The sequence below is a fragment of the Colius striatus genome, chromosome 19 (genome assembly GCF_028858725.1).
Source record: "Colius striatus isolate bColStr4 chromosome 19, bColStr4.1.hap1, whole genome shotgun sequence".
Lineage (NCBI taxonomy): Eukaryota > Metazoa > Chordata > Aves > Coliiformes > Coliidae > Colius > Colius striatus.
Window position 1 is genome coordinate 5,049,542 of NC_084777.1, and position 15,337 is coordinate 5,064,878.

General features: G+C 46.6%; 1 protein-coding gene across 12 annotated transcripts in view; it reads right to left on the reverse strand.

The window, feature by feature from the left end:
• The window catches only part of PRRC2B (proline rich coiled-coil 2B), a 49,978-nt gene that overhangs the window by 11,909 nt on the left and 22,732 nt on the right, over nt 1-15,337 (reverse strand). For 11 of the 12 annotated variants that reach the window (XR_009820076.1, XR_009820075.1, XM_062011993.1 and 8 more), the window contains 13 exons: nt 14,733-14,876; nt 13,837-14,078; nt 13,322-13,443; nt 12,742-12,884; nt 12,043-12,133; nt 11,479-11,671; nt 10,803-11,118; nt 9,991-10,181; nt 7,288-7,495; nt 6,341-6,560; nt 3,631-5,691; nt 1,910-2,109; nt 912-1,057 (listed from right to left, as the gene is read on the reverse strand). Coding sequence is in view for 10 of the 12 variants with exons in the window: in XM_062011993.1 (XP_061867977.1) it covers nt 912-1,057; nt 1,910-2,109; nt 3,631-5,691; nt 6,341-6,560; nt 7,288-7,495; nt 9,991-10,181; nt 10,803-11,118; nt 11,479-11,671; nt 12,043-12,133; nt 12,742-12,884; nt 13,322-13,443; nt 13,837-14,078; nt 14,733-14,876 (4,277 nt within the window). In the remaining 2 variants the exon portion in view is untranslated. The remainder of the gene's footprint in view (nt 1-911; nt 1,058-1,909; nt 2,110-3,630; nt 5,692-6,340; nt 6,561-7,287; nt 7,496-9,990; nt 10,182-10,802; nt 11,119-11,478; nt 11,672-12,042; nt 12,134-12,741; nt 12,885-13,321; nt 13,444-13,836; nt 14,079-14,732; nt 14,877-15,337) is intronic. The other variant, XM_062011997.1, reaches the window with a different exon arrangement.

Sequence of the window (15,337 nt, forward strand, 5' to 3'; positions counted from 1 at the left end):
GACTTGTATGCTTGATTTTTTTCTTTTACTGCTGCTAAAGCAAGATCATTCCTCTCTCCCAGAGCCAAGTTCTGAATAGAAAGAGAAGCATATATCTGCAACAGCAAGACCTTTCCCACTGCGCTGTCACATGTCTTCAGCTTCATTTAAAAAATGTCAAGCAACCAAGCTTGTAGAACTATGCCTGTCAGAGTCTCTGAACCTACCACAAGCCCTCCTTGTCTGCAAGCATTTCCCAGTGATGCTTTCCATTTGCATTTAGTCCTGTAGATTTCACTGTCTCCCTTCATTCCAACGTATTCTCTTATTCTCATCACATCTGCAGTCTTCCAGTATCCGCAGACAAATGCTCCCCATCTAAACATTACTTAACTAAGCTATTCACACTGCAGACTTACATCCTTTCTTGTAAATCGACTCCTTTACCCCACCATGAACATCAAATTGTCAGAGCTTCTTACAGTTTATTGGTTTCTTTCTGGTCAGGTGCCTGAACACAAACACCACACCTGCAGCAAAGAAGCTATTACATCCTGTTCTACCAGTAACATTGTTGACACAGGAAGAACTCCTCCACAGCTCACCGCTGCCCAATATCCCAAGAAGTACAGCCAGCAACTGGCTTAGTGAGACATGTTTGGATGAGGATCACTTTAGAAAACCCTCCTTAACTCACAATTAAAAATTCTGCTAGGAAACAAGTCAGAAATCTTACCATTCTTTTCAGACCAATGGCTCCTACTCATTAGAGCCAAAAATACATGTCCAGGGCCTAACACAGCATCTGTACTGTACTACTTTGGCCAACTGTATGCTTTTCTCCTCATCCAAATGCTTTTTGGGGCACTGTTTTCCTGATTGCAGTCCAAAAAACATACCAGATGAGGCATTTTCTGCCTCCCATTCCTCACCTGAGCAGCCTGTTCCTTCTTCCTTCGCTCCTCTTCCAACAAACGACGCTGCTTTTTAGTAAGAACCTCAATGAAGCCTTCACCTGCCATAGAACCGACTTCATTCTCTTCTGCTGCGTTTGACACCCGATTATCAATGATGGTACCTGAACAGAACATACACAGGGGAAAAAAAGAGTGCATGTGTGATTGCATCTAGAGCTTTATAACTGCAAACATTTAAAGAGTGCCTTCCAAACAGGATCCAAGCTACAAGCAAACAAGTTCACACAGCAGCACCACGGCTAAGCTTTGAAAACTAAGCCATGGTAGTCTGTTGACACCAGTCAGTCACTTTATCCTCCATTGCTTTGCTCTCCTCTGCCTCAGAATGAGCACGCTGCAGCTGAGAGAGCTTGGGAATGTGAGCCATGCGGTAACTTGGGTGATTTTAAGTGTGGCATCAGCTGAAACAAACCTCACACTTTTACAAATATTAGCAAGGCCAAGGCAGGGACAGGTACTTCTGAAAACAGACCCATCACCTCTGGATGTAAAGCCTCAGTTCTAGGAAGGGGAAAAAGCTGAGTCATGATCTAATGCCAGCAGTTTCAGAGATACTCATTTCTTGCCTCTCTGCCATGAGCTCGGACTCAAATCCCCCACTCTGGATGCTTTTTCAACTTCCTTTGTGCTCCATAAAGTATCTGAGGCTTGAAATTCAACATCTGGGCTAGAAATATGAAAATACTGTCTCTAAAACCAAGCTTTCTATAGACGAAACCCTAGAGAGACTGACCTGACAGAACTGGCTGCAAGTCTGGGTTTAAAGTTTAAAACCATAAAACCATTTCTACCTTCCATGTTTTACCCTACTTAGGCACACTAGAATTTTCTGTTTAAATAAATAGGAAAAGTCTAATCTGATATTGAAAATGACACTGGATTGAGTCAGTCTGGCTTGAAGTCAGCAACATGTTGTTACCCCTTTAAAGAAACAAATGAATTAAGACACTCACTTCCGTAACTCAGTTCGAACTGTGACAAGGCCTCTCCCTTCTCACTTCCTCTTTGTGCAGTGGATTTGAGCTCCTTCTCTGGCTTTTTCCCTGGCCCCTCAGTACTCTCGGAGTTTGTATGAGAGGCCCTATCCAAGCTGTAAATGGAGTGGCTGCTCCCACCACTGCTGTTCCCAAGGCCACCTCCTTCTTCTGGACACCTACAAGGAAAGATAGAGAAGGAATTAGATTTGTCACTAGAAGATGTGTAACAGTAACAAGATGAAAACATATGGGCTGTATTTCCTTTTGCAGTTTTCTAATCACATCTCATCCTTCCCCAGCCTTTGTTCAAATGAAGCAGATGTTAATTCTGAGCACACAGCCCTTTACAAAGATGTTGCTGGGGAAAAAGGGATGGAAACAGTACAATAGAGTCAACCAATGCTGCCTCTACAAAGTTAATACCTTAACTTGTCCTTACAGTGAGGACTCTGTGCTTCTGCAGTGTCTCTTACTCTCCTGTGACACTGCTCTAAGAGTGTCTCTGCTCCTCTTTGCAATTAACACATATTTCTTGGCAAGCATCAGGTGAAGGGAAAGGAGATGGAGAGAGAGTGATGACATTGAGAAAAAAAACTCACAATTTTCCCATTTTGTTAGATTTTTTCCCCATTTGACCACCATCCACACATCATTCCCAAGCATTCAACTCACAAAAGAGGCATGGTTAAAGGAGGAAGGAAAGAAAACTCCAAAAGCTTCCCTCTTCCCTCACTTTCCCTTTTTACCTGCATGCATCTTTCCAGACATCAGCTCTCCTCTCCCTCATTTCCATATAAATAGCTATTAGTTATTACATCCAGGAATGGAGGGCAGAAAATAAAGAACAAGTTACCTATTTATCAGTGCTTTAAATCCAACACAATGCAGCTGCACAAGACTCTTTCTTTCTCTTGTTTCTGTTAAAGGAAAAGGCTAAGAAGGGAACTAGGAACTGTCAAACTGGCCCAGGACCAAGGCCCACCTAACCCAGCATCCTGCCAATCACTTCGTTTTCCACAAGCCACTTCCAAGTAGTTTCTTAGAGTTAATCCAAGGAGTTAATCAGAGTTTCTTCAAATACTCTCAAGAGTAAACTCCTCCCACCAGGCTAGGAACACACAGCACTGCTTGCCATTCACCATCCATCTCCACTAAGGTCTAAGAAAATATTTGCTTGTGCAAAGCTAGGTCTGGCTATGTCACACATTGTGCTCATGTGACACCACCACTACTGGGAATTTAGATGCTCAACTTGCAGAGTTCACAGTAATTTATCCCGGTAAAATCCAACCCTCACTTCTGTTGCTCTGTTACACTCCACTGGGGACCCATGATAGGAGGAGAAGGACACAATGGGTTTGAAGTTAAGGACTAGGATTTTCTTCAGTATCTTTCATGCCTCTAGTGAGCAGCAGTGTGGAGTGGAGAGCTGTCTTGGCCTAAAACTAAGATAAAGGACAACAGTGCATGTCATGCCCACAGTGTCCCTGAAACGTCCATAAACCTGGAGTTCCAGCACAGAAGCAAAGGCATCAATCAGCTGTGAAATGGACAAGAGGCAGCCATTGGATCTCATGAGGTTGGATTAATGGTGCTGCCCTAGATGAAAACACAGCCCCTCACTCACAGTTCAGTCCTTCTCCACTGCTCCAGTATCTACATATGACAGATATCTGCACATCAGAACACAACTTTACCTTTTGCTTTTCATCAGTGTCCCGTTCTGCTGGCTCTCGTATCTGGAAGCTGCTCCTACACCAGTCCTGACAGACTGCTCCACAAACCCCGCTGGCTCGGCTTTGCGGCTCTGCCTGTCGACAAGAGGCCTTTGGCTTGAGAAGCTCCTCTTTGCTAGCTCCCTCTTCTCTCCCAGGTTCCCACTCCCCAGGCCACCATCCAGCTGGCCTTCGCTCTCCGAAACTCCATCTCGCCTCTCCCGCCGCTCGCTGAAGTCGCTGCTTTCGGAAGCTGTCTCCCACTCCTCATTGGCGTGGTCTGATGAGTTCTGATAGGACAGCTCAGGAGATCGTCTACCCGAGATGCTGCTCTTCTCTGCACTGCTCAGCTTGGATCTTCCAGGCCACTGGCTGGGCAGCAGGTTGGGGCCTCCCTCCTCCGGGTTCCACTGGCCAACTGATTCCCTCTCTTGCCGGAGGCGTCTGAACCGCGGGGGCTTGTCTTGGCGTGGGGGCCGCCGCCTCCTGAACGGCCTGTTCTCGATGTTCTCCTGATCCGCTGAGTAATCCTCCTGGAAAAAGTGCCTTTTGTCATCCAGATGACTCTCGTCAAATACACGGCCGGAGAAGGAATCCACGTGCTTGTAAGAATCCTGAATGTAGTCTCTGTCAGACTGCTGCCTGCTCCCAAAGGTGTCGGATGGAGAGGTGTGGCTGTACTCCTGCCACCCTGCTCCCCCACTCCTGCCTTGCCACTGGGTGGGCTCCTTACTCATGAAACCCCTTCGCCCATAGCCAGAGTTGCTCAGTCTTGGTGGCAGTGACCTCCCAAAAGCTCTCGGAGCTCTCATCTTAGGATCCAGGCTACTGTGATCATCTGAATAGATTTTGTTGGACCTCCAAGACTCTTTGTAGTCTCCCTTTTTCAAATCGCTCTCCTCCCTGTCCAGCACAGAGCCTTCGTTGCTGTTCTCCGAGCCCCTCTGCCGGCGACGCTTGGGGAGCTCCTCGTACTCTGACCCTTCGCTGTGCGTCTCGCTCGCGATGCGCCGCCTGGGCTTGCCCCTGGGGAAATCCTCTGCCTGGTTGAACTCCCGAAGCCCTCGGCCTCGGCTGCTCCGCTGGTTGTTATAGACTCCCCGGCTGCCCACAACAGTGCCTCGGCCTCTGAAAGTGAACTCTCTGAAGCCTCTCCCTCGCCCACGCCCTTGACCTCTCCCTCCAAAGGCTTGTTCCTCATCGATGAAGATCCAGTTGTTTCTTTTTGTGGGAGGGAGATCACCAGACTCTCTGGACAGTTTGTTCTCCCAGGCTCTTTCTGGCTTCTCTTCTTCCTCTTCCTCCTCTTCTTCCTCCTGGGATTTCTCAGCCTCTCGGGCAAGGCTGGCTTGGGAAGAGCCCTTGTCATCCAGCAGGTAACGCGTGGAGTTCAGTAAGGCCGCAGAATCGTCTGACTCATTTTCTGCTTTCTGAACAGCTGCCTTCTCCTTCACTGGGCGTGAGGTGTCCTCTCCCTCCAATTTAACCTTCTCCATCTCCTTCTCCTTCTCTTCCACCTTGAGGGCTTTCAGGACTGGTTTTTTAATCGGGCCTGACCGCCGTGTTCTACCCATTTGCTCCTGCTGTTGGCCACTGGTGTTCCGGTTCTCAGGAGCCCACTCTGTTGTTTCTTCAGTGGGCTGTTTGGCATTAGCTCCTTCTTTCTTCCATGGGTCAGCACTGAATGACTGCTCATCCCTGGGTACTTCTTCTGCAACTGCCACTGCAGTCTCAGCAGGTTTCTGATGGTGGCTGATATCCCAGCCGTTATACTCAGGCTTCTTCTCTGCTTGGATAAAATCAGGCTCTAGGGGTGAACACCTCAAGTTTGCATGGCGGCTGCCAGCAGGATTGGTTTCCTGCACAGTCTCCTGATGCTGAAACAAGAGATCTTGGCCTATTCTCTGAGAGGACAAGCAGTTGTCAAAGTCTGCTTGGGCCTTCTTGTCAAAAGTGTTCAGGTACTCCTCCCCTCTCTCCTCAAAGAGATCTCGCTGGCTCAGACTCTCTGGCCTTCCAGGAGAAGCAGAGTAACTGCCATTCCTGAGAAGGAAACAAACAACACGCCAAAGAAAGTCAGCTAATGCAGAGCACAGCACATCTCCAAGGGTCCAGGTTGGGCACAAGTGGAAACAAAGAAGTAAATTGGGGTTTGTTCCAAATCATGAGGCAATGAGCCTATAAATATCTGAATGGTAGGCAGATTTGCTGTGGCCCCAGGCTATACTGCCTGCTTTGTCATATCAATGGATGATAAAGAAAGCAGTTCCTATGATGGGCAGTAAACTCAACAAACAAAGGGAGATTCAGCCTCCAACATATGTGGAGATCTGAAAACAAGGAATTGGTTTCAGAAAGTCCCAAAGAATTAGGAGACAAATTAGAAAGTATCAGAATGTTTGACTCATTGTTTTCTGTACCCACCCAGGGAGGTGACAAATGCCTCTCTCCTACTGAACAGGCTCCAAGCCGGTCAACCTCAACTGGCATCATATAGAAAAAACTCTGAACAGTTCTGTCTGAAAGCACCTCCCATGAAAGAAACACTCAACAGCCTAAGGATGCTACCACATCAGTGCTGGCCTGTTCAAAGATATCTTTCAGGTCAACTCCACACCTGCTTTTCAGTAGGAGATGTCTTATGGTATAACACCTCACACCACACATGAGGACAGGAGAGTTCTGCACTCACCTGGCATGCAGCCCCTCCATGGTCATGGTGTCAGCCTGTTTTTGATGTGACAGGGAGTAGCCTTTGCTCTGCAGAGTTGTGTAGCTCTCCTGGCCCCACACTGGCACAGGGTCCAAGGGAGCAGTTTTCCTTTCTGCCTGTCCCACCTGACAGTTCTGATCTTCAGGCCGACAGCTGCTCCCACTGATGGAGTCCTGCTGAATCATGGGCTTCATAATTCCTGGTCATGATAAGAGTTCATACCATTAACACTAGGATCTCATAGCTAAGGAGAGTTAACAACCCATAGCTAGCATGACTCCTCTTCCTTCCACAGCAGCAGGTGGCTGCAGCCATGGAAACCTTTCTGCTAGAGGAGAGCCTGTGCGTGGGAAAGACACAGCTGGGAAATGCACCTGGAGTGATACAGAAGGTGACTCAGCTGTCAGAGCCCAGCCTGCACAGAACCCTACACACCATCGCTGGCTTGGAAGCAAGCAGGTGTGTGAAAACAAACCACAAACTCAACAAATTATTTATACATCCTGATGTTTATATTCACACAGCTGAAGACCAGTAACAAGGTAGGACGGTGCTAGGAGCATGCAGCTTAGGATCTGTAATATTTCTCCATGACATTTCTTGAAGGGGGTCTTATTATTATAGTAACTCCTGAACTGATCCTTCTCTGCCAAGAGGTAACACCTGCATTTATACCTGCTAAGGCTCTAAAGCTGTTAGGAAAGATCTCCCATTGCAGTGCAGGAGATGGTGTCCTCTCTCCCAACATCCTCGTTCCCTCACTAGCTCTCCCTGCAACTAACTCTTGCTCATTTCTACAGAAGGTCAATCACAGCCATCCAGCACACCAAGTATGGACAGAATTCAGATAAGTGAAGGACAGCAACTTGCCAGATATGGAGCAACTCAAATAGCTATGATAAAGGGAAACACTGGAAACACTTTACCTGAAGGATGAAGGGCTGAAGGGTAGAAATCCACAGGCGTGCGACTCTGGGCCATGCGAGGGTCCATGTAGGAGGGCATCATCATCCAGCGAGGATCAAAGCCAAGCATCTGGGGGTGTGGTGGGTAGAACGTCCGTTGGGGGTGGGAATGGGATGGGGGAGGATAGACTTGCTGCTGCTGCCAGTGCTGCATCTTGTACAGCTGCTCCTGCAGAGAAGGAGGATGGGCCATTTCACATCAACAGTCATGGTGCCAGGAATCACAGTTGCAAACTGGTCAGCCAAACGAAAACACATTCCATGTATTAGAAGCTCAACAGCAGATCAGATGGGAAGGGAGAGCAGATAAGAGCAAGCCACTACCAACTGGGAACATGGCAGTTGTTAATCTCTTAAAATACCCAAAACAGCCAGAACATAACACCACCATGGGCCATACTGTACGGCCAAATGCAAGGGACCGAAGTCTGCATTCTCTCAATGCTTCTCTGAGATACAGGACAGCTTCCTGTCAAAGGCAATTTCCTAATTGGAACCAAATACTTTAGATTATGTTGCTCTTTGAAGAAAATGTAATTATAAGTTATTTAGTGTGCATATATATCAGTTCTACCCATGTTAGCCAAACAGATTAGATAAGAACATCCTAAACTCATTTAAGAGAGCTAATAATATTTCATGGTATTTCCTGTGCATCCTCCAGAGATGGGCTGACACCTTTGAGTCGTTTCCCATCTCCCACTTGGCCAGTCCACCTTCCTTTAGCTGATCTGATCTAACATTTAACTTTTGCTAAAGGTCCAAGAAGAACCTATATTTGAAGGGAGCTTTGTGTAACAAAGAAAGCTTTCCAAAGGTAAACAGCTCCAATTAACATGAAATACATCCACTTACCTGTCAAACTTTCCACCACCTTTTCTTACAAAGCTTACAACAGTGTCAGATAGTGTAACTGTTTATACAAAAAGCCAATCCCCACTGCACAGTGAGACAGACACCCTCAAACCTGAACCTGACACATCATTGCAGCAAGAGAGAAACTCAGATAAATGCAGAGACTGTATCCAAATTACCTAGTGCTACAGTTCTCTGGAGAATATATTTTATTAATGATAGCAACCCTATTTTTTGTTACTTTCACAGACCCGTTGCTACCAAAGCAGCAACAGAAGCCAGTCAAAATACAAACTGTCTCATCTATACCAATGACACAAAGGATAGGAGAAAATAAAATGAAAATCTCATGTTCTTCCAGCAGCAGTGACCTGTGGTATTATTAGCATGACAGCAAAGACATCCAATTATTTTTAGTTTAAGAGCATCTCTTTTAGAGAGCAACATTAGTAGCATTTGCTGCCGTACATTTGAATCACGAAAATGTCAACTGCCCAGTAACAAGCGCAGGGGAACATCCATAAAAGAGCAATTACTGAGCTTCCAAGCAAAAGCCAAATGTGAGCTCTTCACTAAGGTTTGCAGTGGTGTTGATTATATCACATTTCAAGTGCTTATTCCATGGAGAATGGCGATTAACTTTGCATTATCTCAAGCCTGGGTATTATGTCCCTTCTTTGACTGCTGCCCCAAGAACGCTCAATTGAATCTTGAAGAAGAGCTGACCAGTATGCATGGCATGTAAAGCACTGTAAAGCTGGGCAAGATGCAAGACAGAACCCAGTTCAAGCTGGTCTCCCAGAGCCCCGGAAGAGATTTTTTTAAAATGAAACAAAAAAGAAACAATTAAGACCAAACATTATTTATGGTGCAAATAAAATGGTGATTTGAAAGAGTCTCACAAAAAAAGACTCAGGTAGCTAGAAGATAAAACCAGATGTAGAGGACCACCTCTCTGCAAAGGCAGTAAGTGGAAGAAGTGTGCCACTGAACCTCACATTCATCTCAGAAGCAGAACTCAACCACCTGCCAACCTAAGCACAGTTTGTGCTGGCAAGTAAATGGCTGCCCAAATCTAACACAGTAAAGGCACAGCAAGTTGAAAGTAAAATGGAAGCAGCTGACCCCTAAAGACTTTTCTTTCCCTTAGCCTGTATGGTAAGCTCCTTGTCACAGCAGCAGTGCTGAAGAACAATGGGTCTTACCTTGTGCCAGGGAATCACAGAATCTCAAGGGCTGGAAGGGACATCAAAAGATGATCTAGTCCAACCCCCCTGCCAGAGGTTTGCCAGTCAACGGCATTAGAGAGACTACTTCAAGTACCAAGGTAGCCACTGCTGTTCTCTTGACTTTGCACATGGAATGAGGAACATTCCCAGCTTCTCCTGAATCCACACCTTTGCAAACCAGAGCTCTGCTCCAAACCACATAGTCCTAAGGTTTCACATTGTCAGGAGACACCCAGACAACCGCGCAAGACGAGTCGACATTTCTGACAGCAGTGACTGTTCTCCTCCCAGGCAAGTGACAAACCTGGCCTGCCTACACCTCTCCCCAGCTTCACAAAGCCTTAATCACAACAGCTGCAGGGTACATATAAAATTCATGCAACCTATATAGAGCCCTTTTACCCATCAGGCAGGATATGTCTGTGATCAGAAGCACTGAAAAAGGCCAGGGTAAAACCCCGGTTAATCACATCCCAGTCCAAAGACAGTTGGTTAGTTGGTGCTGATGGTGCTGAGTACCCAAGCAAAGACAACAGTTTGGTTAAGGTCCAAAGGAAGAGGGATGGGAGACACTTATTACCTGCTGCTGTTGCTGCTGCTGCCTCTGGAATCGTGGGGGAAGAGACTTCTGGTATTTGCTGAATTCCTGTGCTGGGGAGGGAGCTTCTCTGAGCTCCTCCTCACTGCTGCTTTGGGCTGCTGCTGCTGGGGCAGGAGTCTCCTCTTCCAGATATCCAACAGAGACATCCTGTGTGTGAAACTCTGGGGTTGCTGCAGGAAAGAAAACAAGCCTTGAAGAGTCCTGCTTGTGAGTACACCACCACACCACAACACACATGGTGTGGTCATGTCCTGACCGTGTTACATGGGTGAACATTATTATCATGTACAGTATCCTGCACACAATCTCACTGATTTGCCTTGACAGCTCTGGAAGACTTTGTCCACCTTGTTTTAGTGACAAATTCTGAGAACCTCCTCTCCCATCAGCCTTCTGCTTATGCACCAGGAGAACAAAGTAAATTCCCTCTATTACTCCTCTAACCTACCAGCACTTGCTGATAACCCATTTTCTTATCTGAGGCACACAAACACTTTAATATCATTATCCAATCATGAGAAGATCAAGAGGCCTATTCCAACAAGGTCTCTGCTAGGACAGCTGACTGAGCATAGACAAAGGCAACTAAGTACCTTTGCATTTGTTTTAATAAGATTTTTCCATTACCAATCCAAAATACTCTGCAAAACACATGAAGCAGCTGATCTCAAGTGCAACTGAAGTACCCTCTGAATGCTCCCTCCCAGGAATTCCCACACACACCAGGTAAGAGACTGGCATAAGGATAAAACAGCTGTTTTTCCAAGGCAAGGTAAGCAATGTTCCTGTACCTCTACGTAAAGCATGACCATTCTCTTGCACAGCATTCTTCTCTGTGCTTGGGGGTCGGAGGTCTTCATTCTCAGTGTGTTTCTGAGTCTCCCCACTCTTCTGAGCCAGTTTGCATTTCTGATCAAGTTGCTTCAGCTTCGCAGCACAGGCTGCCAGACGCTCCTCCCTGGCTCGCCGCTCCTCCTCCTCCCGTCGCCTCCTGGCTCTCTCAACAGCCTCTGAGATCTCAGAGTGCACAAACTTCTGCCTCATTGGCACCTTTTCTTCTTTATCTTCAAGGGACTGCTGTCTGAGAATATTTCCTAGTGCTGGCTTCTGCCAAAGGAAAAGCATTCAATAAGCATGGCCCAAACATGTCCTGTATCTTGAGCTTTGCATCCCACACCAAGGAACTCCCCTCCCAACTCTCTTCCCTCAACGCTCACACACACAGATCCCGCTTTTGCTGGGGAGTTACTGCTATTTGGTTCAACAGCTCCATTTTCTCCCTGACAACCCTGCTGCTCTGGATTATCTTCAATTTCTCTTCTCCAGTGGAAGTACTATGTAGATGGATATAAATAATTACAGAAATCCATCTGTACCCCATTTTCAGTAAAATGCCAAACTGGCCTCATAAGGACAGCGATGCATCGCATCCAGCAGTACAAGCCCACTCATCTGAGCTCAACCTACCTGGTATTCAGATGAAGAACTCCAGCCATTCACCTTCCGTGGAGGCTGTTGTGAATCTGGCACTTTCCGGACTGTCCGGGACAAGCCAACCGAGTCACTCCAATTCTTTCCTTCCTCTGAGGTGTGTTTGACATCTGTACTGTCTGCAGAGCTCAGGGACAATTGTCTCTGCCTTCTGGGATCCCAGTTGTTCCTGTCATATAAACACCTTTGCTATTATATTTGCCACTTGCCTCAAAGAGCACCTGCAGTCTTATCGAGCGGCAAAGACAACTGACTGTATCCACCTGAGCAAGGCTTTTCCTCCTCAGGTATGTTACACCACTATTGTGCGGCAGGATAAAGCTGAGACACAGAAAGGGGAGGAGGAATAAAGCCTGACATCCTGGCACAGCTTTGAGACCCACGCATGTCCTTGAAGCCCACTCAGACAACTGACCACTGGAATCAAATTCACAGTATGATCAGTGGGATTAAGCCTCAGCATTTAGACAAGTTTTTAAAAGGTCCTGGTACTATTTACTTTTACTGAAACAACTGCAGGTGTGAACAGTCATTTCTTACCACTTCTGTCGCCCCTCTTTAAGAGTTTCTTCCTCTTCCTCATCTTCACTAAATTTTAGTTTCTCAGAGTAATCCACTTCATCGTGAATGCCTACAAAAGGAGGATTGGAGAAGGGATACATGAGAGGAAAGAAACAGGTCCCTTGTCTCAAAAACACTTATATGGTTCAGTGCTACAGAAGATACAACACACAAGTTTGGTATAAACTACTTTGAAAGATGATTCCACCACAGGTAGTGTAAATTATGTGAGTAGTGTGTGTCCACAGTGTTGAACGTCTGGCTGGTCCCAGAAATGGAGCAGCAAGCAGACTGGGAATAGGGGCTGCAAATGAGAAGACAGCCACCAAGCTAGACTGTGTGTAATTGGATACTGAACACCATGACTAGGTAGGCCTAACCCTTCTTCCCAGCAGCCATACTGCTATCCTCCTGCTTTTTGGTGTTTTCAGATTTTAGGAGTCTTCAGATCCAGATCCATGAGCACAGTCTGATGGAAGGATCAGAAGGATCCATTGTGTCATCATTTACACCAACAGTAATTTAACAACTACACAGATTACTCTTTGCTTCCTTCCTTGTGTGGCAGTAAAACAGAGCCACCAGAATACTCTGGCTATTCCATGCTTCAGGGAGGGGTAACTACTTTGCTTCACCTCGTAAACTGTTGCCTGAAGTTAGAGGATAGATATACTTTACCTGCCCATCCATCATCTGCATCATTGTCTAGTTCATCCAGCCCCTTGAGGTTCTCTGCATTGATAATGGTGGGCCGAGGCACTCGCTCTATTTGCTGCCGAACTGGACGTGTTGGGCGAGACAGGCCAAGCCTGCTCTCCTTTCTGCAGGGGAACACAGAGAAATGGTTAGAAACAGCAGTCAGTAAAGAACAGAACAACAGAGCTGAGTTTGTAACAGTTAATCAGTCTTTTTCTAACATGCACTTAGATACAACAGCTTGAAGTTTCTCTTCGTGTCCAGCAAAATTGTCTACCTAGTACCCGCTTCCTAGGGCTTACAGATCAGAGCTGCAACCATTCCAGTCCAGAATCATACACAACTGATGCCTCACATCTACGTGCTCTTCAGAACACAGCACTGACAGTCCTATAACACTTTAGAGGCTGCGGTAGCTGGAGCAAAACAGTTTCTTTGTGTAAAAATCAAGTTTCCTCTGTGGCTGCCTGCAGCTCCATCCACACAAATGGATCCCTGGCCCAAATTCTTGCATAGTTCATGTCCCACCCCCTCTCAAGTGGGACGCTCAAGGCAGCCTTACCCATCCTGGTCATTCATCTGGTATTGTCTGAAAGGTACTCGGGGCTCAAGTCGAAGCTGAGGAAGGGGGAAAGACCCTCGATCCAGTGATGCAGGGCTCTCAGATGGCTGTTGTGGACACATCTGGAACAAGGCAAAGAAGTAGAGTCTAGCTTTTCTCCTCATCTCACCTCTGGCTTACCCCAGATTAGGTTACAACATGGCACGGTAGCTGCATCCGCATAAAGAGAAAACAAACATTTCACATCTGGCTGCCTAACAGACCACATGCTAATGGTTACCCTCTTCAGCTCTTGAGGGAAAGAAGCAACTGTTCCTTGAGCTGAGCAAGGCTGTGCTATTCTAGCATGAAAGGGTAAACGCACGGCAGGGGAAACTAAAAATAGATCAAGAGAAGTATCCTCAAGCAAGTCCTGAGAAGCAACTGAGAATCCAGAAAACAGATCTCTCAGCTGACTTCAATACAAATATTAAGACACAAGGACATTACACAGCTGTGAGGAAATGGCAACTTACAAAAGCAGGTAGCATATCATGGTATGTAGGTGGCTGGTAGACATTTCCCATGAACTGCGAAGCCCCTTTGCGGACAGGCTGAGCTGGGCGGAGAGACGGCTCCTTCGGATCGCTGGCGCTCACTGAGGAGGGGGCTCCGTCTCCACTGCTGGGGGTCTTGCTGCCCAGCTCAGCAGGGGAGGCGGTCAGAGATGTGGCAGAGGTTATGTTCCTCCCACCGCCCTCCCTCCAACTGGTGACATCTGGGAAAGGAGGTAATGACTGTGTTAGTATTTGGAAATGCGTACTTTCTGCTCTGTCACAAAGTCTCAAAATTCAAGCACTCTGGTGCAGCCCTAATTACACTAAGCATGTAGAAAAACAACAGGGACCAAGGAAAACTTCAAAATACATTCATTTTCCTCAGAGACTAGTAGCATCTGCCGTTACTTAGTAACTGTTGCACCAGCGGTGTCCTTATTTGTCAATAAGCCTAAATTCCAATCAAGTCTGCTCCCCATGTCCACAGTCCTTACCCCACAGAATTAAAGCCAATTAGATCATGTACAAACAATCAAAGGGAAGCCACATCACACCACCTATTCATTTCACTTGTGACTCTGCTAGCCTAGGGGGAAAGGGCCTGCTTTGCAACATCACACAGCAATTTTTATTGCAGAGTGTAGTAGATGACAGCCCGTCTTTGGCTGTCTGAACCACAGAACTCAGACAGCAAACATTAGGACTACACATAAATCTGTGGGTCATTTGCTAAGCAGCTTGACAAATCTGAGCTCATAAAGAGGTAAAAGGAAATGGAAGGATAGAGTATCTGATACTACTGTGAACTGGCATCCCTGTGCCCAAATGAGGGTTGTGAGCGGGGCCGAGACAGAAAGACACGATTGTTCACTTACTCTGGGGGCGGAGGCTTGGTCCTGGCCCATACGACGGATCTAAGGCGCCCTTTTCTTTGCCAACCTTGTCCTGCTCGCCAGCTGCTTTCAGCGTCGGAAATTCCTCGGGAGAGAAGGATAACAGTCGGCTTGAGGCCCTTGAACCTGTCAGACAAACAAGCGTGGGACTCAGAGAAGATCTTTCCACTTTTTTCAGTTCCCTTATGAGATCAGCCTGGAATCACATTTCCTAAGAACCCAGGCCTCCAGCATATTTTGACCCAGATTACTATCATACCAGCACCTCAGCTGACAACCAAAACACTCTCAGACACTGTCACCAACACACCACCACATGTCCTCACCCACTACTCCCACACTCTAGAGATTTTCATTTAAATTCTCCTGTTCAATGAAGTCAGAGTTAACATTCTCAGCTTCCAATTGATTTGTAAAGCACAGAATTCAGACTGAGGCAGAGAGAAACTCTGCAGGAGTTACCATGTTATCAGGCAGACATTTCTATTCAGATTCTTTCTGCTCAGATCTACTGGGGAAATCCATTGTTAAGATTTTTGGCAATATCCTCAGTGAACCACAGATAAGGACTGAGTGCTACATGCCAT